Source organism: Alnus glutinosa, chromosome 11, assembly GCF_958979055.1.
Source record: "Alnus glutinosa chromosome 11, dhAlnGlut1.1, whole genome shotgun sequence".
NCBI classification, from domain to species: Eukaryota; Viridiplantae; Streptophyta; class Magnoliopsida; order Fagales; family Betulaceae; genus Alnus; species Alnus glutinosa.
The window spans coordinates 17,914,716-17,934,794 of NC_084896.1; the positions used below are offsets into that span (position 1 = coordinate 17,914,716).

At 34.4% G+C, this 20,079-nt stretch overlaps 1 protein-coding gene across 1 annotated transcript; it reads right to left on the reverse strand.

The window, feature by feature from the left end:
• Positions 1–142: 142 nt before the first annotated feature.
• LOC133881680 (ABC transporter G family member 1-like) lies at positions 143–7,280 on the reverse strand. Its single transcript, XM_062320675.1, has 8 exons — positions 6,933–7,280; positions 6,314–6,393; positions 3,052–3,522; positions 2,620–2,706; positions 2,405–2,530; positions 1,979–2,173; positions 1,782–1,868; positions 143–1,195 (listed from the first exon to the last, which is right to left on the reverse strand). Exons 1-8 carry the CDS (start codon positions 7,225–7,227, stop codon positions 509–511), a joined length of 2,028 nt encoding a protein of 675 aa, XP_062176659.1. The 5' UTR covers positions 7,228–7,280; the 3' UTR covers positions 143–508.
• Positions 7,281–20,079: the final 12,799 nt, after the last annotated feature.

The following is a 20,079-nucleotide window of genomic DNA, read 5'->3' on the forward strand; positions in this document are numbered from 1 at the left end:
CATGTTAAAAACATTGAATTAATGTTTAAAATTGTTCTAGATATGTTTTTACATTGTCTTTAACGTGGTAACAAGGCTAAAATTTATTTTCTAACAACATGCATTAGTACAAGTTGAAAGATTTGATTTTGTTTCCCCATCATAAAAAATTTGTTTCTTTGTTTGTATAACATTACATGGAGAAAATACGAGCTTGGCCACGTAAAGAAGTCAGGTAGCAAAGAACCATATTTGAAGTACTATAAGTTTTAGCATTTTTTAGATAATGTCTCCTTCGATATTAGCAGATGAGCAGTTCTACTAATAGTAGTTTTTACATTTCCCAAAATATACCAAACAGCTTTCTCTGCTAGTGATCTACAGCAACTTCTCCACAGCAATTTTCCAAAATTAAGCAGCTCTAAGAAACCTACAGCATTACCAAACAAACCCTTAGTCTTATGTCTTTCGACTAGAACAATCATATTCTGTTTTTTAATTAGCATAATCAAGGGCAATCATAAATGGGCTACAGTTTCTCTCCACCTAAGGGTGTAGAAGAAGGATTCACCATAACCTGCGTAGGTGTTTTGGAAGTCTTCGACATGAAAGCCGTAATCAAAGGCTTGATCTTTTCAGTACCCTTTATGATGCCGAGAAAAAGAAGTCGATAAAAAGCTATCATCCCAAACAAAACGGCAAGATCACCCCACTTGGAGTAACCCATTTCAGCTTGCCATGTATGTCTCAGAATCTCATCTCCAGAAATGGTGGGTGGCCCTCCAGGTTGGTCATTAGGAAACGTTGCTCCTCCAAACTCGTTCTTGAACATTCCTTGGTAGGCATACTTGTGAAAAGCGATCTCATGTAAAGGGTATTTCCACAATGGCTTTGGAAGATCATTTGGCAATCTGAAGAATCCTCCGACTAAAATCATCAGGCCTTGAATTCCTGCGCCTGTTATTATACCCATCAGGTAGTTGGGCACAATGCTTGCCACAATCATCATCAAGCTCTCAACCAACATCATGCAAGCAAATATCACAAGAACAAAGTAGAGAAAGTATTGTGGGCCGCTGCGTAGTCCGGGTAGGAAATAAGCTATTGCTCCAGGAATGACTGAAACCAGTACTAGGTATGGCAGAGCGGAGAATGTGTTGCTGATGACAAATGCAGTAGCACCATAATGCCCGTTTAATCTTTCTCGTTCGAATATCTGGATTAAGGTTGAAGAAGAGTTTAGGAGAAATTATATATATTGCCTAACATGATATTTGAGCAAGTTTAATTTCTCGGTACGGGAAGTCCTAAAATGCTGATGCGCTTGCTAAAAAGATTTCAGTATGTACTAGCAAACAGGGAAGTATCTTAGAAATATGGATATGGATTTCAAGTAATCTGGACAGAAGTAAATGTGCGAGAGCTCTTACCTGAGCAGGTAGACGGACTCAGAAATCTATTTAGGCAGGTGAAATCCGTAGAGACTCTCTTACACTTATTTACCAAATTGCTAGCAATTCGGACAACAAAATTAACACGTATCTCTATCTAATATATATTCAATGGACTGAATATTTGAGGGTATTTGAGTAGCTCAAAGATAGAAATGGAAAGAGCTTGTTTGGCATTAGGTAGCCGAGCAGCCCAAAAACCTATCCAGACATATGGGTCTTATATATATAGAGTCTATCATATTACCTACTCAAAGTACTAGCAATTCAAGCATGAGTGAATCCTTATCCATCGTCATATGCAATCTATCCTTGGGATTAACTGACAACCAAAAAAGAAGTTGAAAATACCTTCATATCCTCCACAAAGGATGGAAATCCACCAATGGCCATGAATGTTAGAAATGAAGCTATAAACGTGACCAGTGAACCTCTAGCCTGAAAGAATCGATCAAAAGCACAAAATTTGGTTCAATTTCAATCCTCATGTAACCTTAATTTGCAAGAACAAAATCAAATTATACTTCTTCAGTTTCGCACTCACATACCTGAACTGAACCCTCACCATCCCCAATTTCGTAAAACACTGTACCAAGGCCAATAGCCAATGCTATATATATTGCTAGACGCAGCCAATAGTAGCCCAGATCACGATACATGTTCACAAAAGATCTTTCCGTTAGAACAAGACATTGACTAAGGAAGCTTGCACGGCTTCTCTTCCTGTCCAATTCTCTATGGTCCTGAAACCCCAGAAAATATCAGTCATCAACTTATATATATATATATATATATATATATATATAGCATAAAACTATAAAGAAAATGCCATTTAATAGATCCTTATATGACTACTATTCAACTAAAATGATGTGACGTTGAAAATCAATTGGTTTACATTAATAATTATCCCTGCCACGTCATCCTAGTCTCCTGTGAGTCGTATAGCAATCTATTATAAATTACTTGCTTACTTGTTTACGTATTTCAGCTACTTGCTTTGCTACTTGTTGGAGCCTGCCTGATGAATCATACGATCTTACAAGTGTTTCAATTGCTTCCTCTGCAGATATTGCTCCAATTGCACCTCCTTCGAGATCCTAATTAAACAAGCAAAATTTAGAATCATCACAAACATTCTTTTGATCACTTGTTTATGGTTTTCAACTAAGACAGAAGAAAACCTTACCTTTTCGAAATCCTTGTTTATGGTTTTCAGGAAGTGGTCGGATGGATTTTGGAGAGTAGGGCAGGGGAAACCACTTAAAGCGAAAAACTAGATACATAAAATTGGAAGAGTGGTTAATTAGTTATGTATTCCATATCTAATATGCTCCAAAAAATACTAAAAAAAATTGGTAAAACTTCACTTACCCTCACCAAGAATTAACATTTTTGCAATTATAACCTTAAATTATCAATTTTTTCATTGTCGATATCACCTCCTTTTAATATCACCTATACCGTTAGGTTTAAAAATAAAGAGGTGAAATATCTTTTATACCCTTATAAAATTTATAAAAATTTAAATTAACTCTTAATTAAAAATTTGAAAGGAAAAAAACCAGAAAAGGTAAAACAGTAAAGAAAGAAAGAATAAAAGAAAGTTGGTTTTATTTACCTCATTTGCTGCAGAAGTAGGACCAAAATAGACGGTTCTACCTGAAGATAGGAGACAGAGATTGTGGAAGAGCTGAAAGACTTCACTGCTGGGCTGATGAATGGAGGCGACAATGGTTCTTCCAACCCCATCTCTTTGGCCGAGGCGTGCAATTCTGCTCATGACATAATACGATGCTGCGCTGTCGAGCCCGCTTGTCGGCTCGTCGAGAAACAGAAGCTTCGGGCGTGTCAAGATCTCTATGCAAATGCTGACTCTCCTCTTTTGCCCGCCGCTGATGCCTTTGACTCCCCACCCGCCGATTCTTGTGTCCATTGATTCCTGCAAACCCATCTCTCTCATCGTCATCTCTGCTCTCTCCTTCTTCTCGGATTTTGACATGGAGTTCGGTAACTGTAGCTGAGCTGAGTAGTACACGGCTTCTCTGACTGTCAGAGTCGTCATTAAGGTATCATCTTGTGTTACATATGCCTAAATTCGACAAAATTGAAGATTATTAGAATATCATCTTGTGTCTCACACAAAGTTTATGTTCAAATTTTTTCACTTCTTTTAGGAGAAATAACAAATTTGACCCAACCTACCAAATCTTACTAGCGGTGTGCTCAGTGTAAGACTAACAATTTAGACAAATAACGTAAAATATCTCATTTGAGATCCGTATGCATAAAAATTATGGGTTACACTGCAACCTATTCGGATAAGTAGGTTTTATATGAGTATCTCACATTACTTGCCTAATTCTGCTAGCAATTCAAGCAAATAATTATCATGGATCCCAAACCGTATGATTAATACTTTTGGAATAAAGTCATTATACTATGTTCTAATAATAGTTCTTGTGATAGTCTTAACTGATTATTTAAGGGTTTTTTTTTTTTTTTTGATATTCCAAAGAAGGTTATTAAATAATTCGTCTCTCCCATTACTCTAATTCCCTTGGTCTTATTTCCATACTAGTCTTTCTTTTTGTGCAAGCAAGACTCTTAGTATACGAACGTGGTCTTGTAATCTCTATGTAAGAACAGTTTGGAATAGATATTGGTAGATGAATTAGTTCAAATCAACTTTGTGTTGTAAGGTTTATGTTCCTTTTAAAAACTTAAACTATCGGAGTAATATTAGAAATTCTTTTTGTGTCTATGATTTTTAAATTTATTATTTATTTTTGATTGATCACTTTTAAATTTAATTTTAATCAAATTAAATGATAATTTTAAAGGTGATGGATAAAAAATGTCATAGGAGAACGTTTTCCATAAGATTAAACCTGTGACCCTTACGTGGAAAATAAGTACTAACAAGAAAATAAGACTTAAACACAAATAAAGAGAACCCAAATAAAGAGACCTATGACTCTTACATGCAAATATAAAGACTAACCAAATAAAGACAAAGACAAATACAAATTAAATACAAATATAAATACAAATACGAATCCCAGTAAATTACCAAGATATATATATATATATATATATATATATATATATATATATATATATATATATATATATATATATATATATATATATATATATATATATATATATACACAAAGCATCAAACAGACAGGGTGGAGAAGGAATATCTGCATATGGCAACCGTCATACTTTTTCGGACTATTTCAATGATTAAAATTTCAAGGAATAATAATATCTATACCATGAATTTTTCTTCTTCAACCATTCAACCACTCCTGATTTTTCATCATTTTTACAATCATATTTATAAACTTTAAAAAATGTCAATTCAATGGATCTATCTTTTAATATTTTTCAATTTCACTTATCCGTTTGAATTTTCCATTAAATCTTTATAGATGGGTGTAAAAATTCTTAAAATACTCTTATTTTTTCTTTTAGAAAAAAAAAAAAAAACAAAACAAAAAAAATTGTAAGGTATTATTTGCAAAACATATCCAAGTTTGAATCTTTAATTTTTTTATTTTTTAAAGAAAAAAATAACAGGGGTACTTTGAAAATTGACAGGATTTAACGAAAAATCTTAACATATGAGTGAAACTGAAAAAATTAAAAAATGCCCCTCCTTTTTTCAGGGAAACAAAAAAAAAAAAAAAAAAAAAAAAAGGCAAGGAATTAGTCAGGATTTAACAGAATTTGCAAAAAATACCTATACTTGAATTTTTGAAATTTTTTTAAAGAAAAAAAATGAATAATTTAGATATTTGACAGGATTTTAAGAAATATCATAACGAATAAGTGAAATTGAAAAAAAATTGAAAGATTGATACTCTAAATTAACATTTTTTAAAGTTTAAAAGTATAATTAGAAAAGAGATGAAAGATTATAATGGTAAGTGAAGTTTTCTTAATTTATTTTACAAAAAAATGTTGTGTAATTCTTTTTACGCACGGATAGTCTATGCTTTCCGACACAACTGATCGATGGGTCAACGTCAAATAAAGCATAAAGCATGTTAATGGGTGGATGGTTATCTACACTTGGCTTGCACCAGAATTAACCCATTACCAATATGGCCCACTAAAAATGGTCATCATTTCCCCGATTCCCCGAATAGAGTCATAGACACCCACAAAGTCCACAATCAAGACTTTGTTGCAAAATTAAATATGACTGTCCACTTGAAAAAGAAGTAAAAACAAAAAGTCACATCGTTTATCATCCATCTTTCAATTTTGCAATCATTACCCCAAATTATAAAAAATATCAATTTAATATATTAATTTTTATTTTTTTTTAATTTTAACATTTCATTTCAATTTTTCATTAAATTCGATCAAAATTTTAAAAATACTTATTTTTTTTTAAAAATAAAAAAAGAAAATTATAAGAAATTTCAAAAATTCAGTTATGAGTATTTTTATAAATTCTGTTAAATTCTAACTAACACTAAAATACTTACATTTAAAAAAAAAAAAAATAGGAGTATTTTAAAATTTTTGACAATATTTAACGAAAAAATTTAACAAATAGCTGAAATTAAAAAAAAAAAAATGAAAAATAAATACCTTAAATTTACATTTTTTGAAGTTCGAGGTTGTGATTACAAAAATAATGAAATATCAAGGGTAGAAAGTAAAGTTTTCCTCAAAAAAAAAAAAAAAAAAAAAAAGAGCTCTTACACATTCATTTGGTCTTATTATTTTTACAAATATACCAATTAAATATATGAACAAATACAATGATAAATTTGTATAGACAAGACATAATAAAACCCAAACGTAATTGACTTAACGAAGCAAGCGTGATTTTTATATATATAACTGTATTCTTTCCGTACCGATGTTCCGTAAGCGAGGACTTGCTTACGACCGTTGATCAGAATGTCCCCTGTTTGCCTTATGTTTGAACTCAACCTCCCTGCAAATTGCAATATCAACCATTAATGCAACTTTTAGTTTCATATCCTACACTATATTTGAAATTCCATCCAATTATATATATATATATTAAATTCACGTTAAGATCAAGCGTGTGAGTACTTTAAGAATTCTAACACCTCTTTGTTAATATTTCCATTAAATTTTAACAAATCGGTGAAATTGAAAAATAAAGATTAATATATTAAATGGAGAATCTTTTAAGTTGAAGACAGTAATTGTAAATGTAATGAAAGTTGACAAAGTTAATAAGTGAAGTTTGTTTATATTTTTTTTTTATTTTGCCCCCCTCACGTTATATGTATTTTTGGTTCCGCTCCCGTCGGAATCGCTGCCAGAAATTACTCAGGCAGCATTTCCATGTCCCTGTTCCGTCCATCCCAATTGTAAGCGGGAAAGATCTTGTTTCTGGTTGGTTACTAACGTGCTTTAAGAAAAAGAAAAAGAAAAAAAGCAAGAGTTGAGGCAAAAGCACACAAGTAAAGCTTTGGATCGGTGTAGTCACGTTATATTACGTACCCGCTAATGCATCAAGAAGGGTGGACTTGCCACAACCAGAAGGACCCATTATGGCGAGAAGCTCCCCGGGTCGGGCATGACCCGTTAGACCCTGAAGGATCGGTTTCGTGCCATTTTTTCCGTTGGAAACAGTCACGTACAGATCCTCCCATGTCAGGAAAACACCATCCTCCGACCGAGTCCGAGCCGTCGTCATCTTAAAACCATCCGGATTCACTGCTTCCATTTCTACTGCGATGTTGATTTCTGGGTTGCCGTCGGATTGGGGAGTCGAGTGATGGAAAAGAGACGCCATGAGCGTGCGAGAGAGAGTTTTGCAGTGATCTCGATCTGATGAGGAAAAGGCTTGTATCAGTGTATGTGTATATATAAAGGCTCACGCGCTGATGTGTTGTGGAAGACAGAATGAAAGGATGTGGGCCTCACAGTTTGGCAAATTTTCTTCTCTTCCTTGGAAGCTTCTAAAGTGACGTCACTCATTTGACATCATTTACATGTTTGGGAAGCACATAATTCCAATCCAATTTTGTTTTATTTAATTATTTCCACGATTCATGTTTGGTAATTATAGGACATTGCAAAATTCAATCCACAAATCAATTTCTACGCAAAAATGCAGGAGAGACTCATTTTCAAGATGCAATTCGCATGCAAAAATTCAGGGGAGAAACCTAGTGGTTCTGGACAGTGGTGGACCCATGCTTGAAAAAATGGAGGGGCCAAATCGAAAATAAAAAATTTGAGGGGACAAAATTAAAAAAATTAAAAAATTAAGGAGTAAAATTTTAATTTATTTTTTTGGTAAAAAAAAATTTAAGAGAAAATTTTGAATGTAGGACTGCCCCTGGTTCTGGAAGGTCCAATGTCAATTCTAAGAAATAGTTAGGGCATGTTTGGGTTTGTTTTTTTTTTTTTGGGTATTATATTCTACTGTATTCAAAAGTGTCAATACCCAAAAAAAAATAATTTAAAAAAGATGTTTGGATAATTTAGATCTTTTTAATTATATTTGAAAGATATGTTTGGGAGTGCAAAATAAAGAATTTAGAATTCATGTTTGGGTGATACTTGTATGGGAGTGTTTTTTCAAGGAAAATCATGGTGGGAAATGATTGGAGTTATGAAAATTAGTGTGAAACAATGATTGAAATAATTGTTGTTGAAAATAGTTGGATTGAAAAAAGCAGTCACACACATTTATAAAAATTATTTTTACTTTATATCACATCAATCATTTCTTATTACTACTTAAAAAAAAAAAAAAAAAATTAACTCAACAATTTTTACTAAACACACCCTAAGAAAATGTTGGGCAAACCACTCAATTTTTTCTCTGAAAAAATCAACTCCAAAACATCCAACTTTTTATATCACATCAATCACTTTTTAACAACTTTTTTTTTTTCATACGAAAAATTCTAAACTTCTCTTTACTTAATGTCACATCAATCACTTCATATTACAATTAAATTAAAAAAAAAAAAAAAAAAAAAAAATCACAACCAATATGTTTACTAGACACATCCCTAATTATTATGTTACTACTTTAAACCTAATCACCCCTCGAATGTGTCCTATAAATTAATTACTATCCACTTGTATAAATTTCGTATATCTACTAATTAGTCGTTGCAAGGACGAAGTACTAATTATTTGCAGCACTGTCAATACTATAATATTTTAGGTGATTGGCATTGACTCCATTGAGTATTGTGTGTTAATGAGCTCCCATCATAAATTAGATCCAACTAGATCTTCCAAACTTAAAGCTCCAACTAGATCTTCCAAACTTAAGCTGCAAAAATTATTTCTCAGGATACGTTTGGATGTCCGATTTTTTTTTTATTATATTCTATTATTTTTTATTGTATTCAAAATTGCGAATATCTCAAAAAGAAAAATTATTTTTTGAAATTATATTGGGAAGGTTTAGAAAACTTGAGATAAAAATTAAAAAAAAAAAACTTGAATAAAACTTGAGTAGAATTCAAATTTAATAAAACAACTCAAACATATATTTTAAAAATAATAAAATATAATAAAAAAAATGTGTTATGCAAATATTCCCTTAATTATTACAACATCTCGTTTGGTCTATTATCAAGTTAGGAACCATCAAATCAGGGCCCATTAAATGAGAGAAATTGAGAATAATTTGAGAAAAAAGTATACATATCTCTCTCAAACTATCACTCAATTGTTATGATGTGTTTGGCAACCGAGTGGAATAATTATTCCACTCGGATTTTTTTTAAAACCCGCCCACCCGCCCGAATATCCGAATTTGACCCGAATTTTGTTTGAATTTTAAGCTGATAATTTGAGTACTGGCTGGGCCCCACGCGCAGGACAAATTGTCTCCCAAAAAGCGCGTGGGTCCCACATATAAATAATAAAATAATACAAATTTAAATAAAAAAAAATAAAAGAAATTAATTAAAAACAATAGGGGTGGCTGCCGGTTGGCAGCCACCCCCGACCAGCGGGGGTGGCCGCGCGGTCACCCCCGGCCAGCGGGGGTGGCCGCGCGGGCCTCCCCCGGCCAGCGGGGGTGTCCGCGCAGTCACCCCCGACCAGCGGGGGTGGCCGCGCGGCCACCCCCGACCAGCGGGGGTGTCCGCGCGGTCACCCCCGACGCGCGGTCACCCCCGACCACGGGGGGTGGCCGCGCGGCCTCCCCCGGCCACTGGGGGTGGCCGCGCGCCACCCCCGGTCACCTCCGGGGGTGGCGCGCGGCCACCCCTGCATCAGTTTTTTTTTTTTTTTTTTTTAATTTTATTATTATTTTTTTAAAAAAAAAATTATTTATTTATTTTTTAATTAAATAATCAATATATAATAAATTATTATTATTTAAATTATTATTTTACACAATTTTTCAAAATACCAATCATTATACACAACTTTTTAAACTTCCAATCATTTTTTACCATTAAAATATAATATTTTTCAATCTCAAAATTCAACATCCAAACACAATTTTTTACCTCGATATTTGTAAATAGAATTAGAATTCAATTCTAATTCTCAAAATTCAATACCCAAACGCACCATTAATGTTTCTCCGAACTACTATTTGTGTCAATTTTTTCTCTTAAACTATAAAAAAATGTCAATGTTTCTTGTAAGACCAACAAAAAGACAAAAATGACCTTAAGACTTTTTCAATGAGACAAAAATGTCCTTATAAATTTGAAAAAAAAAACTAAAACTAAAAACTAGTTTTTAAAAAACAAATTAAAAAAAACCAAAACTAAAAAAATAAAGAAAAAACGAAAAAAAAAAATTTAAGAAAAAATAAAAAAACAGTTTTTGGTTTTTTTATTTTTTAATTTTAATAATTTTATAAAAGGTATTTATGTCATTAGAGGAGACATTGACTTTTTTAGTAGTTTAGGAGGACATTAACATAATTGGTAGTTTAGAGAGACCTTGACAATGAAGCTGTAGTTTGAGGGAGTTTCTTTATTTATTTTTTTTTAACGAAAGATCTGAGTATTTCATTGATCAAAGATCATGAGCATAAAACTCTTACATTACAAAGCATAAAGTTCTGTAAAATCATACACACATGCTATGAGGTTATAAAGTCATAAATACAAATAAAATTCTTACAATAAAGTGCAATTTATGATTTTCATCTTCCGCTAACCCATATACAAACATAGTTAAAAAGCATATCTACTCCGAGCAGACTAGATCTAAGACAATGATAGCATATCCTAAAAAAATTTATTTAAATTAACTGTGAGAGATAATCACTCACACTGAAAATATCCAGGCCGTGAGAGATAACTCATCACACCTAACTAACATTCATCCTATAGATCGCTCATGAGGGCATGATCTAAAGAGAAGAAAACTGTTATTCAAAACACAACTGGCAAACAGCAGCAGTGGCCAGGGAGGAGATGAACGGCACAACATTGAGGTAAATGAATGGATGCATAGCGGAAATGCCAAAATTGTCGATATGGTCGGACAACACCTACAAACAAAAGATAAAACCAAAATGGAATGGGAGGGTAGGAGCGAGAGGAGGAGAGAGCGGATCCTTCTCTCAAAAATGCTTTCTGAGAGGTGAAGTTTAGGGTCAGCTTGAGAGAGAACTAGTGTGCAAACAAATTTATTTTTTTTTTAATAAGAGAAATGTTAGGTTGTACACCCCTGTATTTCTACTGTTCAACTCATCATACGTGGATTTCTTTGTTTATTTTTATTTTTTTTAAAGAAATAAAATAATAAATGAAAAAAATAATAATTTAAAGAAATCAACGTAAGATGGATTGGACAGTATGAGTACAGAGGTGTACAATCTAACAGTAGTTCAAGGGAGTTATGTATATTTTTTTTTCTAATGACATGTGTAGTTTGAGGTTTTTTTATTTTATTTTATTTATTTATTGTCTTATATACAAGCCTGTTTACTCAATTTTCCGGATGAAAAATAAATTGTCTTTATTAGTGGTTGCTTAGGTGGGACAGAAGAAGAACACGCGGGTTTAAGTTTCGAACAGAAGTGATTTCAAAAAATAAAAAAAGTTTCGAACAGAAGTTTACGAAAAGGAAGCTTCTTTGAGCCCATTTATTATTATGATTAATTGATTAAATATATTTCTGGTCTTTGAGTTTTGTAAACTTTATTTTTTAGTCATAATTAAGTTTCAATTCACATTATAGATGATAACTCAATTTTGAAAAAAAAAATCAAATTAATATCTCAGTCAAATTTTTCGTTCAAAAACTAACGGTCCGCCTTGAGTGTTGACACATGTCACAATATAAAAAATTACTAAAATAAAAAATAAAAATCTTTAAAAAATAATAAAACTAAAAAAAATTATTAAAAACTTAAAAAAGAAAAAGAAAAAGTAGGTGGCTCCTATGACGGACAAAAAAATAAAGCCCTTCATTTTTATTTTTATTTTTTTACCAGGGGGTGGCCGAACCAACCCCCATGGGCCACGAGGGTGGCTGAACCACTCCCGTGGCCCTTGGGGGTGGTTCGGCCACCGCCACTGACCAAAACCCTTTAATTTATTAATTTGTTTTTTTTCCTGCCATGGGGTGGCCGAACCACCCCCAGACCGGGTGAGGGTGACTCAGTCACCCCTCTTCTTTTTCTTTTTTCTTTTTTTTTTTTTCAATTTTTTTGAACTTTTTAATTTTTTAATTAATTTTTAAAGATTTTTTTTTATTTTTTTTTATTTATTTTATTTTTTTATATTACAACATGTGTAACATGGCAGACCGTTAGTTTTTAGACGAAAAACTTAACTGAAGTATTAATTCGATCTTTTTCTAAAATTGAAGTACCATCTGTGATGCGAATTGAAACTCAAAGACGAAAAAATAAAATTTCCAAAATTCAAGGACCAAATTCAAGATTCGGATTTGTTTGGCTGTTTTCCTTCAAACCAACGGCAGAGCAAGCATATGCAACTTGTGGGCCAAATTGAAAAAAAACAAACAAAAGAAATTGGGTGGTTAAAATTAAAAAATAATAATAATAGGAGTATTTTTTTTTTTTTTAAAGAATTATTTTTCTTGGCATTATTACATAACAAAGAAAAAAGAAAAAATTACAATTTAACTCCTTAAATTACCACCCGTTTTGCAACTAGCCCCATAAACTGCTAACATTCCGACTCCGATCCCCCAAATTACAAAAACATTTGAAAAATGCCTCTTTTGACAAAATATGTCCATAATACCCTTGCGACGTGTCATTTTTCAATTATTAATTAAAAAAAAAAAAAACTAATCTAAAAAAATTATAATATTTTTTTTTTTTAAAAAAAAAGGAAAATGAAAAAGAATAATGCTTGGGAATGGGGTGGCCTTTTTTTTATTTTATTTTATTTTATATATATATATATATAGATAAGGAAGGGGGTGGCCTTAAATGGCCGTCTAATTTACTTTTAACTTTAATTTTTATTTTATGGAAAATTCACAAGAACGTAGACTAATAATAGACAAATTTGGGCAAGACAAAACCTCGCGGCTACATTTATCGTTGAATTCAAAGGAGAAGAAATTTGCAAACGGGGTTTGAATCTCGGATACAGAGGAGGAAAACATGTTTCTCGGTTGGTTCCCGAGAAAATGGAGGATTACTACATATAACGTCTTTTACGCTTCAAAAGTTGAAAAATAATAAAACTAATAATTTCAAAAATTGGAGTCGGAATGTTTAAGGCTAGTTACAAAACGGATGGTAATTTAAGAAGCTAAACTGTAATTTTTTTTTAAAATGCTGTCATTAAAAATACACTAGTATAAGAACGTTTTAAGAAATTTGATTCTATCAAAGAGACCAATACACATCGAGTGTTTTATTTTAATATTACATTCAAATTATCAAATAGAAATAATTATTCCATTTCACTTTTTTTCATTTTCAGTAAATTAGACGTGCCCAACAGGTTTTCTCTTTCTTTTGCGGGGCGACTTTCGATCACAATTTTTCTAAAAGCAAATGCGTAGTTTTTCAATCAATACGTTAATGACTTCAACGGTAAAAAATGACAATATATGGTCATTTCTAAAGATGTAATGAAAGTTCGTTTCGGATTAAAATTAAACTATATTGGAAAAATCATTCTATAAATATATATATATTTTTTTAAATTATGACTACGATGTGAACCGTTCATTTAAAATGAACCACCCAAATAAAATATATTGCATCAAATCTCACTCCCACCTGTAGATTCATCGCTTTTCACTTTTTTCAGTTAATCGAGGTATTCGCAATGACTGCAACGAATTGAGAATTCAGATAGGTAATTATGAGAGACCAATTTGACTAAATAAAAACTGTGTTGTCCCACTACTTATCCGGTCAAATGACTTCCATAAATAATATATCATAATCACATACTTAAATTCTCTCAAATTTATACAATCTTATCCGACTGCAATAGTCTTTGAAGCATAGTCTAAGTCTTCTTTTGTTTTTTTATAGATAAGCGTAGTCTAAGTCTTGGTCGTTCTTTATTAATGCATATTAATTCGTTGTGTGGGGAAAGAAGACTGAATGATGCCGCCGTAAGGAAACAAAGAACGCGGCAAAGACTTGGAAAAAGGAGTCGTCATTTCCCATTTCGGCATTTCCTCGTGATTCTTGAGCATCACTTGAGTATAAGTCCAGACATAGCTTTGGGACCAAACGTTGCATGCGTCTCATAATCTAGAAGACCAATTGAACCGTTTAACAAACCATTTCAATTTTTATTTTTATTTTTTTTTTTAAAAAAGTGAAATTAAAAATATTTTTACTTTTTACATCACACCAATCACATTTTATTATTATTTGAACAAAATAAATATAACTTTTTTACTTTTCTTTTGAAAAAATATCAAGATTTATCTACTTTATATCACATCAATCACTTTTTAATACTGTTTAAACCAAAATTTCACTACAAAATCGTTTACGGAACCAACCCAATATTATTATTTGTCGTTATGAACTATTCTATAATTTTATGATTTTCTTTTTCCTATTAAATACTGTGAAAGACATAACTTCAAATGTAAGAGTACTGCAAGTCCTTGCTATCCTTTTCTATTAAACGTTGGACTACTAAGCTATTACGGACCAGAAAATAGTATTTGCCTTCCTTTCCTCTGGTCAAAGATGCTCTACAGATGATTTGAACTTCAAATCTCTCCATAGCCTCTTGGAGGATAGGATAAGATAACTCTTTTAACATGTTTGGGTGTTCGACTTTTTAAAACTTGAGTTTAATTATTTTAGCGGTTGAATTTTAAGACAAATAAAGTTGAAAAAATGTTTAAATAGTTTGACTTTCTAAGATAAAATTAAAAAAAAGTGAGATGAAATTTAATTTGTTTTTAAAAAAACTCGAACATTATAGCAAATAGAATCGAGATTCTTCTTATTCCCAAACATACCTTTTACAATGGTCTCTTTATAATTTCTCTAAATTTAATTCTAACAATCTACTTTAAGGATTTTAGCTACTCAATTTCTTTTTTTTTTTGAACAATGTTGGAACTTCTTCATCGATAGAATAAAACTAATCCTCAAAAAAATATCTAAGGACAAGAACGGTCCCTAAGTAGTGCATGCAAAATACAATGAGGTTTATCCTCAAGCCAAACTAAATCAACAACCTTACTAGATGCCTCCTTTGCTAAGCAATGGGCCACATTATTAGCCTTTCTACCCACATAAACCAAAGATGCATACTTGAGCCCTTGCATTTATGAAATAATCCCCTCAATAAAATGGCCAGCCGTTGACAGGTTTAGAGAACCATGGTTAACATCATTTACCACTTGCTTAGCATCTCCTTCAAGGAGAACATTGAAGAAACCAACATGCTTACAAAATAAAATCGCTTCTAGGGCCGCCATAGCTTCAGCCACTTTCGGTGTAGTCACAACCATTTTCGTGCTAGCCCATGCACCTAAAAAGTTACCATATTCATCTCTAGCCACAATCCCAATACCAATATGACGCTCCTTAACTAGCAAAGAAGCATCCCAATTCACCTTTATAATTCCAACAGGCGGAGGTTGCCACCCCTTTAGCAATAATAGAGAACTAAAATCCCCCCCCCCCCCCCCCACCCCCCCCAAGAAATCACTAAATCCTCCTCTTTTTTATTGTACCTGCAGAATTCATCAAGTGATTCCATTGATTCCTTGAAAACAGTTTGAGGGGGAGTGAAAATATTATCAAAAATAAATTGATCGACGTAAACAAATTCTTCAAGAGATTACTGCCATAAGACCCAAATCTTCAGATGAGAAGCGCTTTATACAGTACTCCACCAACTGCACAAAATTATCTCCCATGAAAGAACACTTATGAAATTGTACTAAACTCCCACCCCAGACATCTTGAGCAACTAGACATTTCCAGAGGACATGAAAATACTGTTTCAGAGTTATTGCTATAGTAAGGGCAAAGATTAGAATCCACAATTTTCCGCCTAGATAAATTGCTTTTAGTGGGAAGTAAACCATTACACGCTCGCCACATGAAGAGCTTTACAGGGTTTGGAACTCTCAAATTCCAAATAACAGACTAGACTTTCAATCCACCCCCCTCCTGTGATGTACCACCCAAACTGCGAGCATTAATTTCCATTCCTAAGTTATATACACTTTGTATTGAAAAAACTCCATTCTTTGTGCCTTGCCACACAATTCGATCCGAAGGAAGAGTAGGACTCAAAGGAATAGCAGTAATAACCTTTGTTTCTTCCATACTAAAAATAGCATTAATAAGGCTAGTATTCCACCCCCGTTGATCTGAGTCAATAAGAGCTAAGACTGCCGAATCTACAGAAACCACCATTGGGGGAGACTATACCATAAAAGAAGAAGGTGTAGGCAACCACCAATCGTTCCAAATGTGAATACTCTTCCCATCACCAACCCTCCACACCAAACCTTCTTTTAATAAATCTATTGCAGACAACAAACTTCTCCATACAAAAGAAGGTCGTGTTCCCACCGCAAATGACAAGAAAGAAACATGAGGGAAATATTTTGCCCTTAGAACTTTAACTATAAGGGAGTCACGATTTTGCATAAGTCGCCAGCCTTGTTTAGCAAGCAAGGCTTTATTAAACATAATAAGATCCCAAAAACCAAGCCCCCCAATAGATTTGGATCTTCCCATTTTTTTTTTCCAGCTCATCCAATGTACATTAGCCTCCTTTGCCATATGTCTCCACCAAAAATGCTGCATCAAGCCCTCCAACTCTTTACACAAAGTGGCTGGAAGTTGGAAAACACTCATACTGTAAGTTGGAATTGCTTGCGCAACAGCCTTCAATAATATTTCCTTTCCAGCCTGAGAAATGAATTTAATCTTCCAATTATTTAACCGCTTTTGAACCCAATCTTTAATATTACTAAAAGATTGGATTTTTTATTTGTTGATGTAAGAAGGCAAACCAAGATAAGTATCGATCCATTGAGCCTCCATAAAACAAGTAGCAATAAGAATCTCCTTTTTTTCACATCAGTTGTGTTCCTGCTAAAAAGTATTGAAGTCTTTTGAAGATTCAATTTTTGCCCTGATCCAGCTTCATAAACTCCCAGACTCCTCATTAATCTTCTCCACTCAACTAAATTTGCTTTACAGAAAAGCAAATTGTCATCTGCAAAAAACAAATGACTCAACCATGGGCCACTAGGGGAGGTAGGAATACCTGTAATAATACCCGTGTCCACTACTCGATGGATTAAAGAACTTAAAGCATCAGCACAAATGATGAAAAGATAAGGGGAAATAGGATCATCTTGCCGCCGAATTCCCCTAGTAGGATAAATGTTGCCCACTGAATTTCCATTAACCACCACTGAATATTGAACTAAGCGGACACAACTCATAACCAAATGTATCCACCTCTCATCAAACCCCAACAGTCTCATAACAGCTTCCAAGAAAACCCAATCCACCTAATCGTAAGTTTTACTCATATCAAGCTTCAAACCCATAAAACCGACCTTACTCCACATCCGAGTCTGCATAGAATGCATAGTTTCATAAGCAACTATGACATTATCAGTAATCAACCGTCCACGGATGAAAGCACTTTGAGAAGGGGATATAATTCCTGGCAACACTTCTTTAAGCCGATTAGCCAAGACTTTAGAGATTAGTTTATAAATAACATTACATAAATTAATAGGCCTAAAATCAATGACCTTACTGGGGGAGGTGAGCTTAGGAATCAGAGCAATATTAGTCATGTTTATTCTATTATCTAGCACACTAGTATTAAAGAAAGATAGAATAGCAATGCAAATCTCCTTGTGAATAGTCGCCCAATTTTGTTGGTAAAAACCTGCTGTAAAACCATCGGGCCTTAGGGCCTTAAGAGCTGCCATTTGATTCAAAGCAGTACTAATATCCTCCATAGCGAACTCAGCCAAGAGTTTATTGTTCATAGCCTGGGTTACCCTTCTTTGAACAGCCCTTGTACTAGTTTCCACCTCCAAATTTTCCCCTGCCGTAAATAAAGTCAGAAAATAAGAAACAACGGCCCCTTCAATTTTCCCCTATTCAGAACACATCCACCCATCTTGGTCCAGAATTTGCTCAATGTGGCTACTTCTGTTTTTCTGATTTGCGTTGGCATTGAAAATTTTCATATTTCTATCACCATACATAAGCCAATTCTCTTTAGCCCGTTGTTTCCATTTTACTTCCTCTTGTTCAAGTAAAGAATGAATTTCATCCCGAACTTGACACTCTTCTTCTCTCCCTACCATTGGATCCTGGATCTGCATAGTCAACCGATCTTGTTCTTTCAACTGCAATTTTTCTTTTAGATCACCACCTTCCTACCTAATCCACCGCTGGAGAACCCTTTTACACCCCATAAGATTGTTTCTCACCTTAACCCAAGCAGCCTCTGAGGACTCCCTGACCCGCCACTCTTGCTTTATCAATGCCCCATAATCCTTTTGTTTCTCCCAGCTACTTTCATACCGAAATTGTCTTTTTTTTTTGCCATACAGTATCCTGATGCCTTGAAAAAGAAACAAGAATAGGATGATGGTCCGAATAGTAACGAGGCAGAACATCTACCGCAACAACATCATAACTTTGGACCCACCCATGATTAGCAACGGCTCTATCCAGCCATTCTCTAGTAATTCCACAGCTCGCACAATCATTGCACCAAGTAAATTTAAGACCCGAAAAACCAAGATCCAATAAGTTACAGTCATTCAGGGTATTTTGGAAAGCTTCCATTTGGCCTCTGGGACGAATTGAGGAACTAGATTTTCCCCCTAAAGACACAATTTCTTTAAAATCCCCAAGACAAAGCCATGGGGCCGGAGACAAATTCACCAAATGTCACAGCAACATCCAAGCTTGATACCTCTTTGCTACATCCGGATGCCCATAAAAACAAGTAAGTTTCCATTGAGCTCCAGGAGAGGTGTCACGGACTATAGCATTAATATGTCTGCAGCTAAAATTCTAAACCTCTACCAAAGCAAACTTCTTCCAAAGGAGGATCAAACCACCACTTCTTCCTCAACAATCCACAACGAACATGTTTTCCAAACCCAATTTAGAAGGCAGAAAACATACCTTATTCCGTGTCACTTTGGTTTCCATAAGAAAAACCAAAGTAGGCTTCTTATCCTTCACCAACCGGCAAAGGGACTGAACAGCTCTGTGGGGTTGTTCCACAGCCATCGCCGAAAGTCCCCTAGTGGGCTTAATTGATGCACCATTCTTCTTTTCCTTCTTGACCACGCGTGAATCGCTGCTATCATTCAACTTGCGTTTACCATCAGAACCTCCAAGAGAAAAGGTTGAGGCCACCGTGAGGTTTCCAACTTGTTGGATAGAAGCACTACCACTGCCCTTCTTCTTCTTCCATTTCGGTGGATGTCGTTTCCTGTACCCATGAGAAGTCGCACCTTGTTGCTGAGTTCTGGAAGCTTCAAAAGGTTGACTCACACTTTCACTTTGAGGAGAAACAAAGAGTGGTGGAGGTGAGATACACGTGTCCTTCGTAGGAGAGTTCTTTGAGGAAGACTTTCTAAAGACAACTTAAGGAAAATAAGACGTGGCTTTTTGGTCCCAATCCAGCTGGACTTCATGCGGCCCATCCCCAACGTCTTGCCACTGCATTTGGCCCAACTTAGAATACCAACTCCCCACAAACCGAGATGGGCCCCCACCAACCTGATCTTGAGACAAGTCAGCCCCTACAAAGCCACTAGCTAGAGTAACCCGCATCTCATCTCTCAAAATCAAACCCAAAGAGTTTTTAAATTCCCCAACACTCGTATCCCGCATATCCCGCATCCCTGAATTATCCATGCCTAGAGCGGGATTCACAGAAATCCCGTCCGCCAAACCCGTAACAACACCCACCTTGCCAGAGCCAACCTCCTGTAAATCACTAGATAAGGGATCCTCAGGAATCCTGCTACGCATCTGATGCCGAGAATCTCGTCCCATAATATTTGAATCAGAAAAAATCAGACTTATCATGCTGGAATTTTGCTTCTCGTTCAGAGGATCACTAAGAGTAGGACTCTGTGAATCATCACCGGCACCAGTTTGACTGTCCTCCGCTGGAGACTCACAAGAATGCCTTCCGCGTCTCCACTGTTGTCCTTGATTGGT

Excerpts from the sequence above, each read along its gene's own strand:
- LOC133881680 (XM_062320675.1), bottom strand. The coding sequence starts at position 7,227 with ATGGCGTCTCTTTTCCATCACTCGACTCCCCAATCCGACGGCAACCCA. Across the intron at positions 6,394-6,932 it reads CCTTCTTGATGCATTAGCGG|GGAGGTTGAGTTCAAACATA; the intron begins GTACGTAATATA and ends TGCAATTTGCAG. Across the intron at positions 2,531-2,619 it reads TAAACAAGGATTTCGAAAAG|GATCTCGAAGGAGGTGCAAT; the intron begins GTAAGGTTTTCT and ends TTGTTTAATTAG.